At 46.1% G+C, this 18,363-nt stretch overlaps 1 protein-coding gene across 2 annotated transcripts in view; it reads left to right on the top strand.

Annotated features, from left to right (window-relative positions):
• FOXO3 (forkhead box O3) overlaps positions 1-17,295 on the top strand; it is a 119,139-nt gene extending 101,844 nt beyond the window's left edge. For both annotated transcript variants that reach the window (XM_080664230.1, XM_080664231.1), the window contains exons 3-4: positions 1,333-2,768; positions 16,973-17,295. In XM_080664230.1, coding sequence (XP_080520356.1) covers positions 1,333-2,733 — 1,401 coding nt within the window. In that variant the 3' untranslated portion in view covers positions 2,734-2,768; positions 16,973-17,295. The remainder of the gene's footprint in view (positions 1-1,332; positions 2,769-16,972) is intronic.
• The last annotated feature ends 1,068 nt before the right edge of the window (positions 17,296-18,363 follow it).

The following is an 18,363-nucleotide window of genomic DNA, read 5'->3' as shown; positions in this document are numbered from 1 at the left end:
GGTTTAGATATTTTTATGGCTATAATGAAGATGGGTTACTGAACCTACAGCAGACAGATTACATGATTTGCTCAGGGTCACGTGGCTGGTCAGTGGCAGAGATAAAACTGGATCTGGGTCATCCCTGTCAACTGGGTTTATCTACCAAGCCAGCAGGATTCTTGCAAGATGGGTATAGTCATTAGTGTTCAGGGGATGTTTTTCCCTATTTCTCTTTTTTAAAAAATAAACTTTTAAATTTAGAATAATTTTAGATTTACAGAAAAGTTGCAAAACTGGTATAGAGAGTTCTCATATGACCAATGTCGTTTCCCCTATTGCTAACATGTGGTATTAATTTGGTACATTTGCCACAACTAGTGACCAGTGTCGATACAGATTGCCTTGGTTTTTACCTCCTTTCCCTTTTCTGTTCCAGCATCCCACCTAGGAAACCACATCACATTTAGTCATCATGCTTCCTTAGGTTCCTTATGGCACTGGACAGGCCTCTGTTAAATGTCCCTTAGTTGGGATCTGTTGGATGTTTTTTCTCATGGTTAGACAGGGATGATGGGTTTTGGAAGAAAGACGGTAAAGGAAGGTGCATTTTCATCACATCCTATCGAGAGGAGATAGTATCAACATGACTTATCCCTGGTGATGTTGCCCCTGATCATCTGGCTAAGATCACATTTGTCAGGTTCTCCACTATATAGTTACTCTCCCCCCTCCCACCCCCCGCCCTTCCCTTACTGTACTCTTTGGAAGGAAGTGACTATGCTCAGACCACATTACTTTGAATGGGGGAGTATCTGTATAAATGAGATACTTGAATGGGAGACTTGCTTACTTCTGTCAACTCAGCAAATCCTACTCTACAGGCTTTTTTCTTACATCTGTCAGGTGTGAAATTGTGGTTGGAGGAGATGGTCATAGGTAAAAATTCACACCGGTTCTGAGTTCATTAGATGTGGTTAAGAAAATGTAGATGCTGCCTGTACACTAGGGGAGAATAAAATAGCACCTGGGTGATTAATTACCGTTAGAGAGCCAGGGAGGTTTGTTGCAAAGTGTGAACTTCAGTATAGGAAATACAGTTACAGAGAGGACAACAAAACTTTGGAATTTGTGAAAAACTGTGTCAGTGAGCTTATACAGTCCCAGCATCTCCTGAAGATGAAACCATCTCCCATCTCCAAAATAGGAAACTTGCCATTTGCAATGTCCTTTGGTTCCAAGCCACGGAGGGTCATGCAGGCACTTAAAAATTAGTATGATCAACTATTTCTTGGTGCTCAGTTTTCAGACCATTCTGGCTCATATTCCACATTTTCCCTTCTCTCTCCACAGAATTCTATCCGACATAACCTCTCGCTACACAGCCGGTTCATGCGGGTCCAGAATGAGGGGACTGGCAAGAGCTCTTGGTGGATCATCAACCCCGATGGAGGGAAGAGCGGGAAGGCACCCCGCCGGCGGGCTGTCTCCATGGACAACAGCAACAAGTATACCAAGAGCCGTAGCCGCGCAGCCAAGAAGAAGGCAGCCCTGCAAACAGCTCCTGAGTCAGCAGACGACAGTCCCTCCCAGCTCTCCAAATGGCCTGGCAGCCCCACGTCGCGCAGCAGCGATGAGCTGGACGCATGGACGGATTTTCGCTCGCGCACCAATTCCAATGCCAGCACAGTCAGTGGCCGCCTGTCACCCATCCTGGCGAGCACAGAGCTGGATGACGTCCAGGATGACGACGCGCCACTCTCCCCCATGCTTTATAGCAGCTCGGCCAGCCTCTCACCCTCCGTAAGCAAGCCGTGCACTGTGGAGCTGCCCCGGCTGACCGACATGGCAGGCACCATGAATCTGAATGATGGTCTGGCTGACAACCTCATGGATGACCTGCTGGATAACATCCCGCTCCCACCGTCCCAGCCGTCCCCCACCGCAGGGCTCATGCAGAGGAGCTCTAGCTTCCCGTACACCACCAAGGGCTCCGGCCTGGGCTCTCCAACCAGCTCCTTCAACAGCACAGTGTTTGGACCTTCATCTCTCAATTCCCTGCGCCAGTCTCCCATGCAGACCATCCAAGAGAACAAGCCAGCCACCTTCTCTTCCATGTCGCACTATGGCACTCAGACACTCCAGGACCTGCTCACTTCAGACTCACTCAGCCACAGCGATGTCATGATGACCCAGTCAGACCCCTTGATGTCTCAGGCCAGCACCGCTGTGTCTGCCCAGAACTCCCGCCGGAATGTGATGCTTCGCAATGACCCAATGATGTCCTTTGCAGCCCAGCCTAACCAGGGGAGTTTGGTCAGTCAGAACTTGCTCCACCACCAGCACCAGACCCAGGGTGCTCTCAGTGGCAGCCGTGCCTTGTCGAATTCTGTCAGCAACATGGGCTTGAGCGATTCTAGCAGCCTTGGGTCAGCCAAACACCAGCAGCAGTCTCTTGTCAGCCAGTCTATGCAAACCCTCTCGGACTCTCTCTCAGGCTCCTCTTTGTACTCAACGAGTGCAAACCTTTCCGTCATGGGCCACGAGAAGTTCCCCAGCGACCTGGACCTGGACATGTTCAATGGGAGCTTGGAATGTGACATGGAGTCCATTATTCGTACTGACCTCATGGATGCCGATGGGTTGGATTTTAACTTTGATTCCCTCATCTCCACACAGAACGTTGTTGGTTTGAACGTGGGGAACTTCACTGGTGCTAAGCAGGCCTCATCTCAGAGCTGGGTGCCAGGCTGAAGGATCACTGAGGAAAGGGGAAGTGGGCAAAGCAGGTTAGTGCCCAGTGCTATGGCATAATAATAACAAAGTGGGGGTGTCCGGGGGGAGGCTGCCTTTTATTTAGTGTGAACTTTACTCCACATTGAGAAACTTAGAGCTATGAAGCAGGGGTATACAGTTTACACAGAAACATAGCTCCCAACCAGTTCATCTCCGAGTTCTACCTGCAAAACAAATAGGGCTGTCAGGTGCCCCTCCCCACAAGCTGACAGCTCAGGAATTGTATTGCCCATAAAAAGAACATACACACACACACATTCATAAATGTCATTCTTCTTGTATCCAGTCACCCTTGCTGACCTATGACTCTGGTCTTCCTATTTGATGGATGAATGAGGGCAGAAGGGAAGGGGAGGAAGGCAGGACCTTAGTCACACAAACTTCAAGGTTAAGGACTCAGCCAAAGGACTTTGTTAGATTCCCCGGTCCAGCACTGTTATTGTTGATCTTCGATGTTATCATTTAATCTTCCTTTCCATTAAAGTAATGATTTGCAGGTACTTCCAATTTAACTGTAGAATATGTATTCTGGACTCTTTCTTACATGCATATTTCCATCAGAAGCAAGATCTGTTAGATTATTCACCATAGTACGAAGCATCTTTATTAGGGAGCATTCAGCATCTAAGCCAGGGGTGGGCAAACTTTTTGACTCGAGGGCCACAATGGGTTCTTAAACTGGACCGGAGGGCCGGAACAAAAGCATGGATGGAGTGTTTGTGTGAACTAATATAAATTCAAAGTAAAGGAGCGGAGGGGAGAGCAAGAGAACCGGATAGAACAGCCGGATCCGGCCCGCGGGCCGTAGTTTGCCCACAGCTGATAAGCATTAAAAAGAGCAAAAGAATTAAATTGAAAACAGGAGTGTTTATGTTAGAGCACTTACTCATGGGCATCTTGCTCCCCCCTGTATAAATGATGTCAGGTTCTAAACAGAGTGACATGGGCTGTGAATAGTGGCAGATTTTTAAAATGGTGGCATTTCAGTACTGTTGGAACTGGAAAGATCACGCAGCATGATGTGGCAAGAAAAGTATTTGATTGGCATCAGAAGTTGAGTGTTCAGTCTGCTTCTGCTTTCTGGCTGCTCTTGAGAGTGTGTCAGCCCCTGAGCCTCAATTCCCAGTTTTATAAAAGGAGGCTAATAGCCACTGTTACTTTACAGGGTTATTGCAAGAATCAAATGCACTGAGGCATGTGAAGGTGCTTTGTAAAACAGCAATGGGCTGAAATGGGTATGGTACAAATTAGGTAAGCATACCGACTAACAGATGAGTAGTAAGCAGGGAGCGCAGGGAGGTTAGGTAGTTTGTCCAGGGTCACACAGCTGGACCCAGAATCCATATTTCTTGAATGGCTGGACCATAAGAGTTCTTTCTCATTTCATTTAGATAGTAAAAAATGGGAAGTGCTTTGAACTGGAGCTAGAGTAGCAGATAATAGACAAGCTAGTCCTGAAACTCCTCCTCAAGCAGTAAGATGAGCTCTGAGGTCTTCTAATAGGTTCGCACCCCAGACCTTCCATGTTCAAGGGCTCTGCTCTGTGCTTCAGCTCCTTTTGATTTATTTATTTTTTTTAATCTCAGAAAGCGTTTTACACCCTTCTTTAAATGGTATAAGAGGAAAATGGGATTCAAAGCATAAAACGCTGAGCCTTGTTTAACCCTCTGCCCTGGTGAAGGAGCTACAAGGGTCTCCTAGAGTGAGCTCACTCCAGCTCATGAGTACTTGTAGAAAGTGGAATGTCAAGAGCGTTGTGAAGCTAAAGGCTTCTCAGCTTTCCCAGGCATACGCAGGCCCCGCATGGAACTCAGACATCTGTTTTCAGTCATTTAATAGCCATTGAGGTAGTAAAGAGACTGTAATGTAAGCTAAAGAGGGTGACACTTTCGTGCCAGCCAGTTCAGAACATACCAGAACTCGGATGGTGGAGACTGGCCTTGAGAAATTTGGATACTTGGCTTTTAGAAGAATAAAGAATTTGTCTTCCTTTAAGAAGAGGAATGCAATTGTGGCTTCAAAAGACACAAGATGTTTTAATTTTGGTGTATTTGTAAGGAGGCCACTTTCTAGTTCATTAAAAAGAGTAAGTGCAGAAGAAAATGTACTATCAATTTTTGTCTGATTTTTGTCAGTGTAGATTTTCCATTAAGTTGAATAGCAGACCTTTCTAGTGTATGTATAATTCTAAAAGATTGTATAAACATATTTTAACGGAGATTTAGTCCTTAAGTTTTTAAAACATGGATGAAGAAACGTCATGGAGACGGGGGGTTGGGAGTACTTTGAGGGAGTCTGGTTTCTGGGTTTAGGGTTTCCATTTTGCTTTGAAATGAATTGCTCCTCTAGACAGCCAGTAGCACGTGTGGCCTGATGTGTGTTCTTTACTTTTAAACTTGTGGCTGTTACTATATTGAAGGTTCCTAAATTGACAAAACAGGCCTGAGGTCACAATGTCAGGCCTCACCTCACCCAGGTTAAGCACCCAAGGTTCCCAAGAGATGTTCTGTAATGACTTCTCTAAACCAGAAGTCTTGTATTCTCAAGACTCACTTTGTGACTTGCTAACTGAAGGTCATGTGAGCCTGAATTGGAGCCATCGAGTTATAGAGCAGTCGGTCCAGTCAACAGTCTTGCTGGAGAACTGTGGTGAGATGCTTCTCTGGAGGGCTGGGATTTCCCACATGTCACTCACTTAGACCACATGTAAAATCCCTCAGCCCATGGGTCCATCTGGAAGAGGAAAGAGGAGCCATACCTTTTCATGAGTGCCAACTGCTGGGGTGTAAAGGGCTTTGTCCTCTCTCAGGCACTCATAAAACTTGGTGAAGAAACATACAAATTGGCAGCAAGATGTCTGTGAGTGACTGACTGTAGTGGTTGCAAAGCTCAGTTTCTAATAAGCCCTCCTGAGTGTGACACATGTCTGCTCTCGGAGGGAAAGCAGCATCAATCTCACTGTAGTTTTGATGTCAAAAGATACCTAATTTCACAAGCTCTTTCATTCATCTTCATCTTCTGGCATTTGAAGACCCCCCATTAGGGAGCAGCCCAGAATTTAGTTTTAAACTACTTTATGATAACATCAACCAGGAAATAGCCCAGATGGAGAGGAGAAGGGTAGTTTTCTTTGTGTTTCTGCCCACTGGTCATGTCACTGATGAGTCTCTTAGAATTGAAGGTTTCTCGTCTGTGAAAAGAGGACAGAATCATAGAGTTTTAAAAGTACAGCGTATGTATAATTTTAAACCTGAAATCTAACATCTGTCTGTGAAATGGTCCTAACTAGAGGTACATAATGGTATCCTATATAATAAAGAGCTAATATGCAAATGGTCGTCATGCCCTCGGGCCCTCGTGCCGGGGCGGGTTGGGGGGTGACCTGAGGACCTTGATGGGGGTGGGGCCAGCCGGGTCTGGGTCTTGTGCAATTTCAAGGCACATGTGGGTGGGTGGGGACTTGACTCTGGGTCTTGTGGTGCGCCCCAGACTCTGACAGGAGGGAGATTTTCATATACATTTTTACGAATTTTCTTTTATCTCTGACACTTCTATTATAGAGAAAGGGCAAATAGCAATATTAAAATATTTCCTCTAATTAATTCCCTTTTAATGTGCATGAATTTCGTGCACCAAACCACTAGTAGGAATATAAAGAAACAGTGGTGAACCAGTGTGGAAACCACAGGCTCCAGCATTGGAGGCCATGATGAATTTACATTTAGGCTAGTTCCCAAAAGGAGCACATCTTTGATACTTGCTAGAGTTAACTTTGAATGCTGTGATTCTATTATGTCTTTATTCATGTTGGGAGATAGGACTAATTCTAACCAAATACAGGCAGTACGGACTATTCCTGCCACGTTTTTTCCTCGGTGTAGGTATTTCTGTGTCAGGGAATATAGCGCATGGTAAGTATGAAACTGTACATATTGCATGGAGAATATCCTTTGTGTTTTTTGCACTGTTGCTGTAGTCTAGTCTTTGGTTACAATGCACCAGCCTCAAGAACTCTGCATCTGCCAGGCTCTTCATTCTTACCTGTTACAAAGCCCTGCGTCTGAAGTGCCATTCATGGAGAGAGTGGCTGCCTGGATCTTGTTGACAGCAGTGAAGGAAAATTGACACAGCTGTGCAAAGGGGTTTTCTGTGCAGAGGCTGGTGCACTCCTCCCATGCATTCATTTCCCTGGAAAGCAGGGACATCACACTCAGGCTGCTCTTCCCGGGCCTGTTAGTTTCCCAGTGCACCTGTGGTCACCTCTGGCCAGCCGGCTAGGCATGGGGACAGAGCATGTGTGACTCTCACTTCAAGCAGTTGCATTTATAAGTGGCTTTCTGGAAGGTCTCTTTTGGCCACAGAGCTTATGTGGAGCATAAATAAATGGGGTGAAAATCGCCAGAATTACCACTGGAAATTCTTATAAACTTTAAGCTCCCATTAAATGCTTCTTTTTAGAGTGTTCATAATGCTCAATATTCAACATCTAATAAATAACATTTCAGAGCAGAGCCCCAGGGACAGTGAGCTGAAGTGGGTGGCTGGCTCATGTCCAACTGTGATGAGCCTGCTCTAGAAATCAAACATAAACTAAAGCAAGCGTCCTGAGGGCTTTTTACAGAAACCAGTATCTGGATTTAGTCTGACTCTGGCCTCTTAGTATTATGGAGCTCCTGAAGTACTAGGGCCTATGTTTTTATTCCCCAAACAAAAACAGACCATGTGAGAATGGAATAGGACATTTGAAAGCAAGGTTGTCCCAGAAAACCAAGCATGTAAGATTACCACACAACTTGGGTCCTTGGCATCAACCTTGCATGTAAGGCAGTCTTTTCCTCACTACCGCCACTGCTCCACCTCTCCAACCAGGTCATGCATTTCTTGGGGGTAGGGAGAAAGCCTATTTTATTTACCTCTATGCCCTGTGCCCAATGCACTGCAGGTGCTCAATAAATTTTGTTTAATGAATTCAGGCTTTTCTTGAGCACTTGTAACTAATGTGGGGCCTACCATTTTGCCAGGCAGCTCATCCAACCTTAGAACACACTCCATGGCTGAGAAGAGCTTGATATATGACAAGGGCATACAAAAAGCTCAGTAAGAATCGAGGGCAAAAAGGCCAAGAGTCCATAGTAATCAAGGGGGTTGACCCTTTTCAGCAATACTCTAGGGCAGGATTTCTTCAGGGGCTTCCTTAGAACAGAGTTCCTATGGTTTGAAGGAAAAGGATTTGGTTCAAGACATCAGAGAAGCAAGACAAGCCTGTTCCTGAAACACACCACTCTGTGGTGAGCGCCTGTGCCCTTGGTTGCTGGTGTTTTGTTTCTTTCTCTTCCCACTAACAGATGTGGACCTTCCTCTGTAATTCTAGATATTCTGTTTTTTTAAGAATCTCTTTTTTGTGTGCTGAAATGTATAACATTCGTGTATTAAAGGATGATAATTACTTAGTCATGAAGGCCTCCGAGTTAATTCCAGTGTTCTGAAGGATAAAACTTTAATTGGCAGTCTTGGCTTGATTGAAGGTTTTTGCATATCAGTATGTCTTCTTCCTCCCCCTTCCATTTCTCTCTCCTCTGTCTCTTTTTCTCTCTTGTGAAGAAGTTTGGACCATGATTTTTTTTTTTTTTTTAAGTAGTCATGTCTGTGTGGAGTGTTTGATTTGACTCCTTGGGGATATTAATGGCCAAGAAGAGAAGGCCAGAGGTTCTAAGGTTGAAATCCACTGGGCCTCCATTTGTAATGCCACTGTAATTAATTGGAACTTCCATTGGTCATCTGTGTGTTCAATTGATCAGAAAACAAGATAGCCCGGCATATCTGTAAGAAATCAGAAAATATTGGCTGATAGACTTGTTAGACGGTGATCCTTTTGCCTGCCTCTTGAGTGCCTCAAGCCAGAGCACTCTCTACCCAGCCCCACTCAATCCAGGTTGCCCTGCTGGCTGGGGTCTGGGGGCCATGGAAAGGAGGTCCAGGCACTTACCACAATAGTGCTGTCAGGCTGAGCAGGGAGGTGAGGGTCGCTCATGCCACACAGAATGCAGATTTACCTCACTCCAGGAATCAGTACTCCTGGCTAGACCCCTGGTATCAGGATGGTCCTTTGTCTCTCTGCTGATCTTGATTCCCCCCTTGAGTCACTCCTTTCAGCTCCCCCTTGCTTCCCGCCGCCTGTTACACTGGTGTGGTGGTTGTTTCCTGGCCACCACTTGTGTCACCTGCATGTCCTGGTCATACCTTATAGGAGGATGAGTGGAACTAAAATAGCTGATTTTGTATTTTCAATTTCAGAGTCACCTTGCAGAAAATTAGATTGTTTTCCCACATGTATTATCCAACGCAGGAAGAGAAGACTTGAGAGACCCTTCTCTCCCATGCTTGGTAGTGGGACGCTTAGATGGGTGGTGCATCATGCCCCAGGGCTCCAGGGCATCCCAGCCTGGAGGGTGACAGCACCCTCTCTGTCATCCCCCACCCGCTCCAGCCAGTGAATGCAGTGTAGGGTCACACAGGATGGGGTCACAGCCGGCAAGCTAAACATTGTGATGTTCAGGTACTGGTTATGGCTAAGCATTTCCTCCTGGACTGGCGTTCCCTTTTGTTTGTAAACAGTGAGTCACTTTAGTGATGACAGCAGTTTGAGAGTTAGAATAGCAAGACTCTTAATTTGGGGGCTGGTAATAAAGGGTGTGTATGGTGGGATGTGAAAAGGTAAATTTTTTATTAAATGCTATTTAAAATGTTTTTATTAATTTTCTAAAATTAGTTGAATGTTAAAATTGTGCCTCATATTGATCCTTAGGGGGTTTCATGAGTTTTAGAAACTTGATTGGAACCACCCTCCCCACCCCCACCCCAAAAAAGCATTAAAATTCCAAGTCTTGTCCCACAAGCAGTAGGTTTCTGCCCAGGTTGAAAAAAACTAAGTCCTAGCAAATGTGAGTAGTTCTAAAATGCTTCTAGAAGCTGAGCACTAAAAGGGTGGCGTTTGAATTGGCAGAGAAGATAGGGCTATTCCAGAAGGATGGTTCATCCCTTTATTCAGCCAGCGTGTACTCTACAGCTCATCTGTGTGTCAGCTTTGCAGGCCACTTGGGACGTCAAGAAAACTTTGTTTCCCCGGCTAGAGTATGTGCTTGAGAGTAAATACCATGTCTCCGACCATGCTCTTAAAATAGTTTGTGCTTCATCGGTGATTTGATTTAAAGCTTTTGCTGTTTTCAAGGAATTCAACATTTTAGGAGCTTAATGTCTATGAAAAAGTAACCCTTCTGGGTACCATGTGACTCGGTGCCAGGTGAGCGGTTTAGGAGCTGAGTAGAGGACAACCTAGAAAAGGAGGGGCTGGATGGCTGGGTGTGATTCACATGGGCGGGGAGAGCAAACCAGACACAGTGTGACTGCACCTGACTTACAGACGAGGCGGTCTGTTCACAAAGCCCTGATAAGGACCTCGGAGCCTGATCCCAGAGGCCTCAGCCAGCGAAGGTGTTTGGATGTTATAATAGGGTTAATTGACCATGAGTCCAGAGAAGGTCCACATGCCCCTTCAAGGCATTTGCCTTCAAAATGGTTCTTTAAAAGGACATAATAAGAAACTTTACATGCTGTTCTGTGTGGTTTAAAATCTAAGAATCTTAAGAAAATAGGAGGCCTCTGCAATTTTGTTATTGACAGTAGATTAATCCATACATTTGTGCCATGTCAGTCACCATATCCTTGTCTGCGTACACAAAGAATATTGGTTGATGTAATCCCTGCCCCAATATAGAGTCAGGTAGGACATTCCCTGCAGTTTAAGCCTCGTTGCAGGTCACCCCTGCTCTACCTGTGAAGTGTGAGGACGGTTGCTTCTCTCCTGTGTTCCCTGTGCCCTGTCAGCACAGCGCCGAGGCGGGCAGGAAGGGCATCCACACTGGCTCGAAGTTTGGACGTGTCCTGGAGGCAAAGGCTCTATAGAGGCCTGTCACCAGCCTTCACAGGCAGGCTCCCCCTGCCACCTTGAAAAAGCCCAGAAGTTACTGGGAGATGGCAGAAAGCGTACCTACCTACACAAGACACGCTTTTCTGTACAGAAACTAAGCTTTTTTTTTTAATAGTGCATATAGATGAGTGTCTTCCCAGTATCTCCCTAAGTGTCCCCTTTGCCACAAGAAGCTTATTTTAAGCATCCCTGTAACATCCTCACCTTCTTCATGTGAGAGCATTTCCTTGCCCATCAGAAAACACCAGAGCCTATGGGCTCTGTTTCCTGGAAACTTGAGTTTCCTTTTTGGGAACTGAATGCAGATTGGCCTCCAGCCTGGCCAGAGCTTCCATACCTACCTGTTCTGCTTCCCTCGTCTACTTTTCCTTGTCTAAACTGGCAAGTTGACAGCACTTGCCAAAATGTATTTCTCTGGAGCGGCACCTCCCACGTCCCTTCTCTGGCAGTCACGGAGGACGGCTCTGCTCGGCCAGCAGCCCAGGCCAAGGCTGGATTGTAATCCCCCAGGCCCTGTCAGTGGCCCCAGGCTGGTTTTCATGCACCTCCCTGAATCCTCTTTATCACCCACTCCAACCTGGAAGACACTGAAAAATTACCAAATTAAGCCAGTGGTGTGTCCATGCGCACACTGCCTGGAGCTGCTGCATGTTTTGCCTGTGAAGGTGACCTCCAAGGGAACTGCTTCCATTTGCGTGTTCCAAAAATACATGTGGCTGCCTGACCCAAGGACCCCTTACACACCCCCCACCCCCAATGCCATTTTTTCCTAGGGTGACACCAGCTACAAAATCCTTGGTGGATGCTGGCAGATGGCTGTGGCTCATTATGAATGGGGTGTCCCTTGGCTCTCTCTGGGGCAGAGCAGAGGTGGTGGCAGGCAGGCATTTCTTTGCTCTCGGGCAGAAACAGCCATACTCTGAAATGCAGCCCTGTTCTCTCAACTCTGCGTGAGGCTTTGCTGTCAGATTGTGTGAACGTCCATTCGTTTTCTTTTCTATCCTGAATGTTCAAATTTATAGTCCCCAGCTTGCCCCAGGGGTTGCAAGTTTGGCTTAAATTATCCGTATGTTTTCAAGAGTGAGGAAAATGGTGTTTGATTTTATTTTTCAGGCAGACTTTCCTCCAGCATATTTTAGTTTTAGCTAGGAGAGCAGTCGATAACCTTCCTGGGTTTGTGGATGTCTCTTTTTCCTCCGGTGACATATTTAGTATTGGGGTCCTGTTCTTTTCTTCTCTGCCAGGAAGATAAAAACACTACTGAAAAACCCAGATCTGCCGCCTGGGAGTTACTCTGTGGGAAGACAGCAGTAGGAACATTTATGTTTTTATTCCCAGATTAAAGTTGATTGGGTTTGTTATGTTTTGTGTCGAATTTTTTGGAGGCGTTGCCCTTTCTTAGAACATCATGTGATTTAGTGGTCCTAATTAGGCAGAAACTTGTCTTCCCTACAGATGCCAAGACTATAGAGGGACTTTCTCTCTCTCACCAGAGACCAGATGACAGCGTCCGTAGGTAATTTTAGATGGGCCTCATCCTGCGGCCTCCCCATTTTATTTTCCTTGCATCAACAGCCCAATTTCAAACTTATTTATTGGGCAAGGAGGAAGAGAGGGGGATCTTCTCCTATTAATGAAAGTCACTGATGGGACAGCACATTTTCATATTTCTTGTTAGTTGGCCTGTTGCCTAGTAACTGTAAAGTGATAGCTGTAATTCCCTTCAGCTGTATGCTTTCTTTTCCTTCCAAGTTTTGCTTAATCTGATGTGTTTTTAAACTTAGCAGAGCATTAGCATATACACATGAGCCTCACAGTTAACTATAACGTCTCTCTTTAGACACCGTGAGAATGGTATGGGGTCTTCACTGAAATCCATGAGACTTGAACCTAACCTGAGAATCATTAAATTCCCAGCTCAGTAGCTGTGCTCACTCCTAAATATGTTCCCTCATTCCTTCAGTCCTTGACGGAGTCAGATAAACATGCAGACATTGCCCCACCAAAGAGTGGCCATAAATCTAAGGCAGGTGAGGAGCTGCTTGCCTCGTGACTATTTTCAGTCATCAGGCCTTCCTAATGAAGGGTGATTCTGGTTTTCCTCTTGGAAGGGTGCTTGTATATCTGTTCAGCACTTATCCGGTCCCTTTATGTTTTCACATTATTTTACAATCTGTTGACCCTTCCTTCACAGAGAAAACAAGTCACCTCTCTGTTGTGTGGAGTGGGAGTTTTTGTATAAAATTTGTTTGAGAGCTGCCTTTACACCTGGGCCTGGGCCTCTCTGGCTTAATCTCCAGGCACAGGTAGTTTCTGCACCAGGTGGGAGGCACCCCTGTGAGACTGGGGGAGTTCCAGCACCTAGTGCCACAGGTGGCCCCAGGCCATTCTGAAGTAAGGGAAAGTGAGACCCACGCATCTCCTTTTTAATGATGCTTCCTGAAGATTCGGGCCTTTGATGAAGGAACAGGCATTTGGTCTCAGGATTGTTGTTGGTTGTGCCCATGTGGGCCTCCTGCCCAGGTTTCAGGGCTGATGCCTGTTCTGCCCAGAATGATGCCCTGTTGGGGGCTGTCGTGCCCTCCACCTCCTTCCTTCCCATGCTGAGCCAGCCCCAGCATCAGAGCAAGCTGTATGCTTGGCCTGTGTACGTGTGGAAGAAATATGTCACCATCCCAGCTCCACGGCTGGATAATTAACACCAAAGGGAACCGGGGGATGGGGTCTGAATTGGGTGATACTTCAAAGCTTCTCCCTTGACACTTTCAGTAGCTCAGGGTAGAGAGTTGGGGACCAAAGTCCCCTGATGACTAATTGCATAGTGATGTTAGGTTGTGGTTTATTAAGTGTTATTGTGAAGGAAAAAACCAAATCCCCTTCTTAAAGAACCCTATTCACACCCTCGTTTGTTCATGCCTCAGGGGTCCAAGGTAGAGACGCTGTAATAACACTAGATCTTGAAGGCTCAATTCCTCACAGACACTGAGATCTGGTGTCTACTTTAGCCTTTCCCCTCTGAAATCAACAGGCCATTATTTTATAGTCCAGGATAAATTGTCTCATACCCTAACAAAGCAAGGAATAGTTCCAGAAAAGCCACCAGCCGGGGAAACTAAGTCCTGGGGGTGAGGGAAGACAGGCCTTCTTTTCCTGCTTTTGTCTCTGCTGCCGGTAAAACAACCTCAGTTCTTGTCTTTGGGTCTATGACCAGGGGCGCTGCGACCATGGGTGTGTAACATTACACATACCAAGCCCTGCTATCGTTTTGCACATCCGTAGTGAAAGGTCAGGCTGCCAACCGGTGCAGTCACAGAAGAGGTGAAGTCACAAGTGCACTTGAGAAAACTCCACATGAGCTCATGATGGTATCTCTGAGGAGGGGGAGCCGATGTCCGTGTGTGTGAGCAGGCTTATTGATGCATTTTTCATTACTTGTTCACCTTATCCGGTGAGCAGATCTGGAGTTCATGTTGCTTTGCTACCACTTTTCTCTCCATTTTTTTGGCCTGGAGCCATTTTTTTACTACCATGACAGCTGACACTGTCTCCATAAACAGTTTTATGTCTAGAGACCTGTCATGTCAGTTCCTGTGGCTACATCTCTACGAGTATACAGTTGACCCTTGAACAACATGGGTTTGAACTGCACGGATCTAGTTATACGTGGATTTTTTTCAGTAAATATATTGGGAAAATGGAGATTTGCTACAATTTGAAAATACTTGCAGATGAACCACATAGCTTAGAAATGTAAAAATTTTGAAGGCATGTCATGAATGCATAAAACACATATATGTACATATTTTCTCTTCCTTATGATTTTCCTAACACTTTTTCTCTAGCTGACTTTATTGTAAGAATACAGCATATAATACATATAACTTACAAGTTATGTGTTAATCAACTATTTATGTTATTGGCTATTACTAATTTTTGGGAGTCAAAGGTCTCCCAAAGATAGATAGATAGATAAATAGATAGACGTGTGTGTGTGTGTGTGTGTGTGTGTGTGTGTGTGTGTGTGTATTAGAGGCCCGGTGCACGAAATTTGTGCATGGGGGGGTGTCCCTCAGCCCAGCCTGCACCCTCTCCAATCTGGGACCCCTCGAGGGATGTCCGACTGCCTGTTTAGGATTGGGCCTAAACGGGCAGTTGGACATCCCTCTCACAATCCAGGACTGCTGGCTCCCAAGTGCTCACCTGCCTGCCTTCCTGATTGCCCCTAACCGCTTCTGCCTGCCAGCCTGATCACCCCCTAACCACTCCCCTGCCAACCTGATTGATGCCTAACTGCTCCCCTGCCAGCCTGTTTGCCCCTAACTGCCCTCCCTTGCAGGCCTGGTCCCCCTCAACTGCTCTCCCCTGCAGGCCTGGGTCCCCCCCAACTGCCCTTCTCTGCAGGCCTGGTCACCCCCAACTTCCCTCTTCTGCCAGCCTGGTCACCCCTAACTGCCCTCCCCTGCAGGCTTGATTGCCCCCAACTGCCCTCTCTTGCAGGCCTGGTCCCTCCCAACTGCCCTCCCCTGCTGGCAATCTTGTGGCAGCCATCTTGTGTCCACATGGGGACAGGATCTTTGACCACATAGGGGCAGCCATCTTGTGTGTCGGCATGATGGTCAATTTGCATATTATTCTTTTATTAGATAGGAAAGAGGCCTGGTGCACAGGTGGGGGCCGGCTGGTTTGCCCTGAAGGGTGTCCCGGATCAGGGTGGGGGTTCCCTTGGGTCGTGAGGGGCCTGTGGTGGTTTGTAGGCCGGCCACGCCCCCCGGCGACCCAAGCGGAGGCCCTGGTATGTGGGATTTATTTATCTTCTATAATTGAAACTTTGTAGCTTTGATTGGAGCTAAGCCTCCTGCTCGCTCTGTGGCTGCAGCCATTTTTGTTGGGATTTATTTATCTTCTATAATTGAAACTTTGTAGCCTTGAGTGGAGGCCAGGGCAGGCCAGAGCGGCGGAAAGCTTGGCTTCTTCCATCGCCAGGGGCAACTCAAGCCTCCTGCAGGCCGATGCTCTGTCCACTGAGCCAAACCATCTAGGGCCTAGCTGGATTTTTGACTGCCTTGGGAGCTTGGCACCACTAAATCCCACATTGTTCAGGGATCAACTATACTTTATAAAAAAATATACTCTTAACTTTTCCAGGCTCAGTGGTCGCATGAAATCTGATAAGACTTGTGTAAATTAGATCCTCTAAGAGGACCTCTTTTGTGCCTTACCACTGAATACTTTTAGAGACAAAAGAATGTTAATTGTTAAAGGGATGTTTTATGAGAGGTGGTTTTTTTGTCATATGTGTGTGATGTATTTTTTCCCCTCTGTAGTTTTTTTTTTTTTTTTTTAATCGAGGTGTGTTTTTTCAGAGAGAGGAAGGGAGAGGGATAGAGAGATAGAAACATCTATGAGAGAAACATCACCGGTCGGCTGCTTCCTGCACATCCCCCCATCAGGGATTGAGCCCTCAACCCTGGCATGTGCCCTGACTGGGAATCAAACCGGTGACCTCTCAGTTCATGGGTCGATGCTCTGAGCAACACTGGCTCGACTGCCTCAATAGATTTTTAATATAAAAATCAAATTCCTAAGATAGCCCACCTAGAGGTTACTTAATCCTTTTTTAGTAGGGGAGTCAAGATGACCCCCACCCAGCAGTGTAGACTTATTTAATTAAGATTTTGTGTAAAATGACCATTTCATCTCTGGTTTGGGGGTATTAATGGAAGGGTGGTAAGCGAAGTCCACAGAGCCAGTGGGAGAGACCCAGAAAAGCATAGCTGGTCTGCTTAGGGTGACCCCTTCCCTGGGTTTAGCATAAAAGTCCTGTCTCCCAGGAAATCCCTGGTCCAGAACTCTAGAGCAACATCCCAGCTGCACCCTGGACATCCCTAACTTCAAAGGGCCGCCAAAACACCCCTACATTCTCGTCTTTGTTAACCTCCCAAGCAAATGACCCCATCTCCTTTGAGCTTTGGCAACTTGAGAACGTTTTGTAACCAAGCGGAGAAATAGGTAAGTTGACATCCCCATGCTTCGTCCTTAGGCTCTGAGACCTTCAAAGCTGGTGTAGCCAAAACAGCTTTACTGAGTGTGCTCTTGGCTTGGAGGTGGGTGAGGACCTGGGAGGCTGATGGCGTGTGACCGCGAGGTGCCTGCCACTCTTGCCATTTGGATGTCTTTAATCATCTCTGGTTTTCTTTCTTCCTCCTCTAGACCCTCAAACTGACACAAGACCTACAAAGAAAACCCTTTGCCAAATCTGCTCTCAGCAATGGACAGTGACACCGTTTACAGCTTAACCCCTTTGTGAGCCCCACGCCATCTTCCTGACCCAGCAGAGACTGTTAATGGTCCCTTACCTGGATGAAGCACTTACCCTGGAACAGAACTCTCTCTATAAAGTATGCAAATCTTCCTTGTACCAGGTGATGCACCCCCTGCCCTCGCAGGACAGCACCTGCCAGCACCGCCCACCTCAGTCAGAGCGCACCAGGAGCCCCGTTGGCGATTCATATAAACTTGGTGGTGTTTTCATATCACGATGGTTTGAGGGATGTTTTAAGTGTTGTTGTGTGTTTGTTTTCCTTTGACTTTCTGAGTTTTTCACTTGCATTAACTTGCGGTATTTTTCTGTTAAAATGTTAACCATTCTTCCCTAGGCAAATTTAAAAACAGAAGGAAAATGTACCAGTTACCATTTTGGCTTTGGGCATCACGAGCGGTTGAGCCCATGGAACTCCATAAACTAACAAATTACATAAGCTAGAGGGGGATTTTCTTTCTTCTTTTGTTTGGTAGAAAAGGATCCTTTTCTAAAAACTGAACAATGGCACAACTGTTCGCTGTGTGCACCCATCCAGGACTGAATCCTGCATAGGGAAAACAAATAGACCACGGCCACCAACCCAGTGTGTTTCGGTTCTGAGTCAGGGTAGTCGAGGGACGAAACCCCAGCACCTGGGCTGCAGGTGCCAGATCAGGGTTTGTGGTCCCGTCAGTATCCTGAGCTAATGCAGTGAACAATGATGCTATGTTGGTTAGGAAATAGGGTTTTTTCAAGAAATAAATCAGCTCAGCTGTCCACTAATTGCCAAATGCCCCTAAAGGATTTAGTTTTAAGGAGAAAGAAAAAAAAAAGGAGTCCTGTTTTGCTTTGCAGAAGAAATGAACTTGCAGGGGAGCATTAAGCCTACAGAGAGAAATGTGTGAAAAGTACAAACCCGAGTCAGTACAGACCTGAACACACACCCTCGATAATCTCCAGCCTTGTTTTGTATAATCTGACCTACTAGATGTGTATGAGTGAGAGGCAATAGCATACAAACTGATTTTTTCCATATATATTCCTAGATTGTAATTGTACAAGTGACACAATGGAAGTACAAGGTAGGGCAGTTCTGACTTAATTTTTTTTCCACTTTCCTGCTTCTATGGATTTCATTTTGTTTTCAAAAAGTTACGGTGCTGTATAGGTGCTTTCTGTTTAACCTGGAACGTGTGATTATACTACTTAACCTTCTTTGATAGACAGAATAGTTGGGAACACCTTTGGTACATAAGAAACTGGTGTAACGCTCTGATTAGCACAGCACATGCATACTTCT

This window comes from Plecotus auritus (assembly GCF_963455305.1).
Source record: "Plecotus auritus genome assembly, chromosome: 4".
NCBI lineage: Eukaryota > Metazoa > Chordata > Mammalia > Chiroptera > Vespertilionidae > Plecotus > Plecotus auritus.
This window is presented reverse-complemented; position numbering and strand designations above follow the sequence as displayed.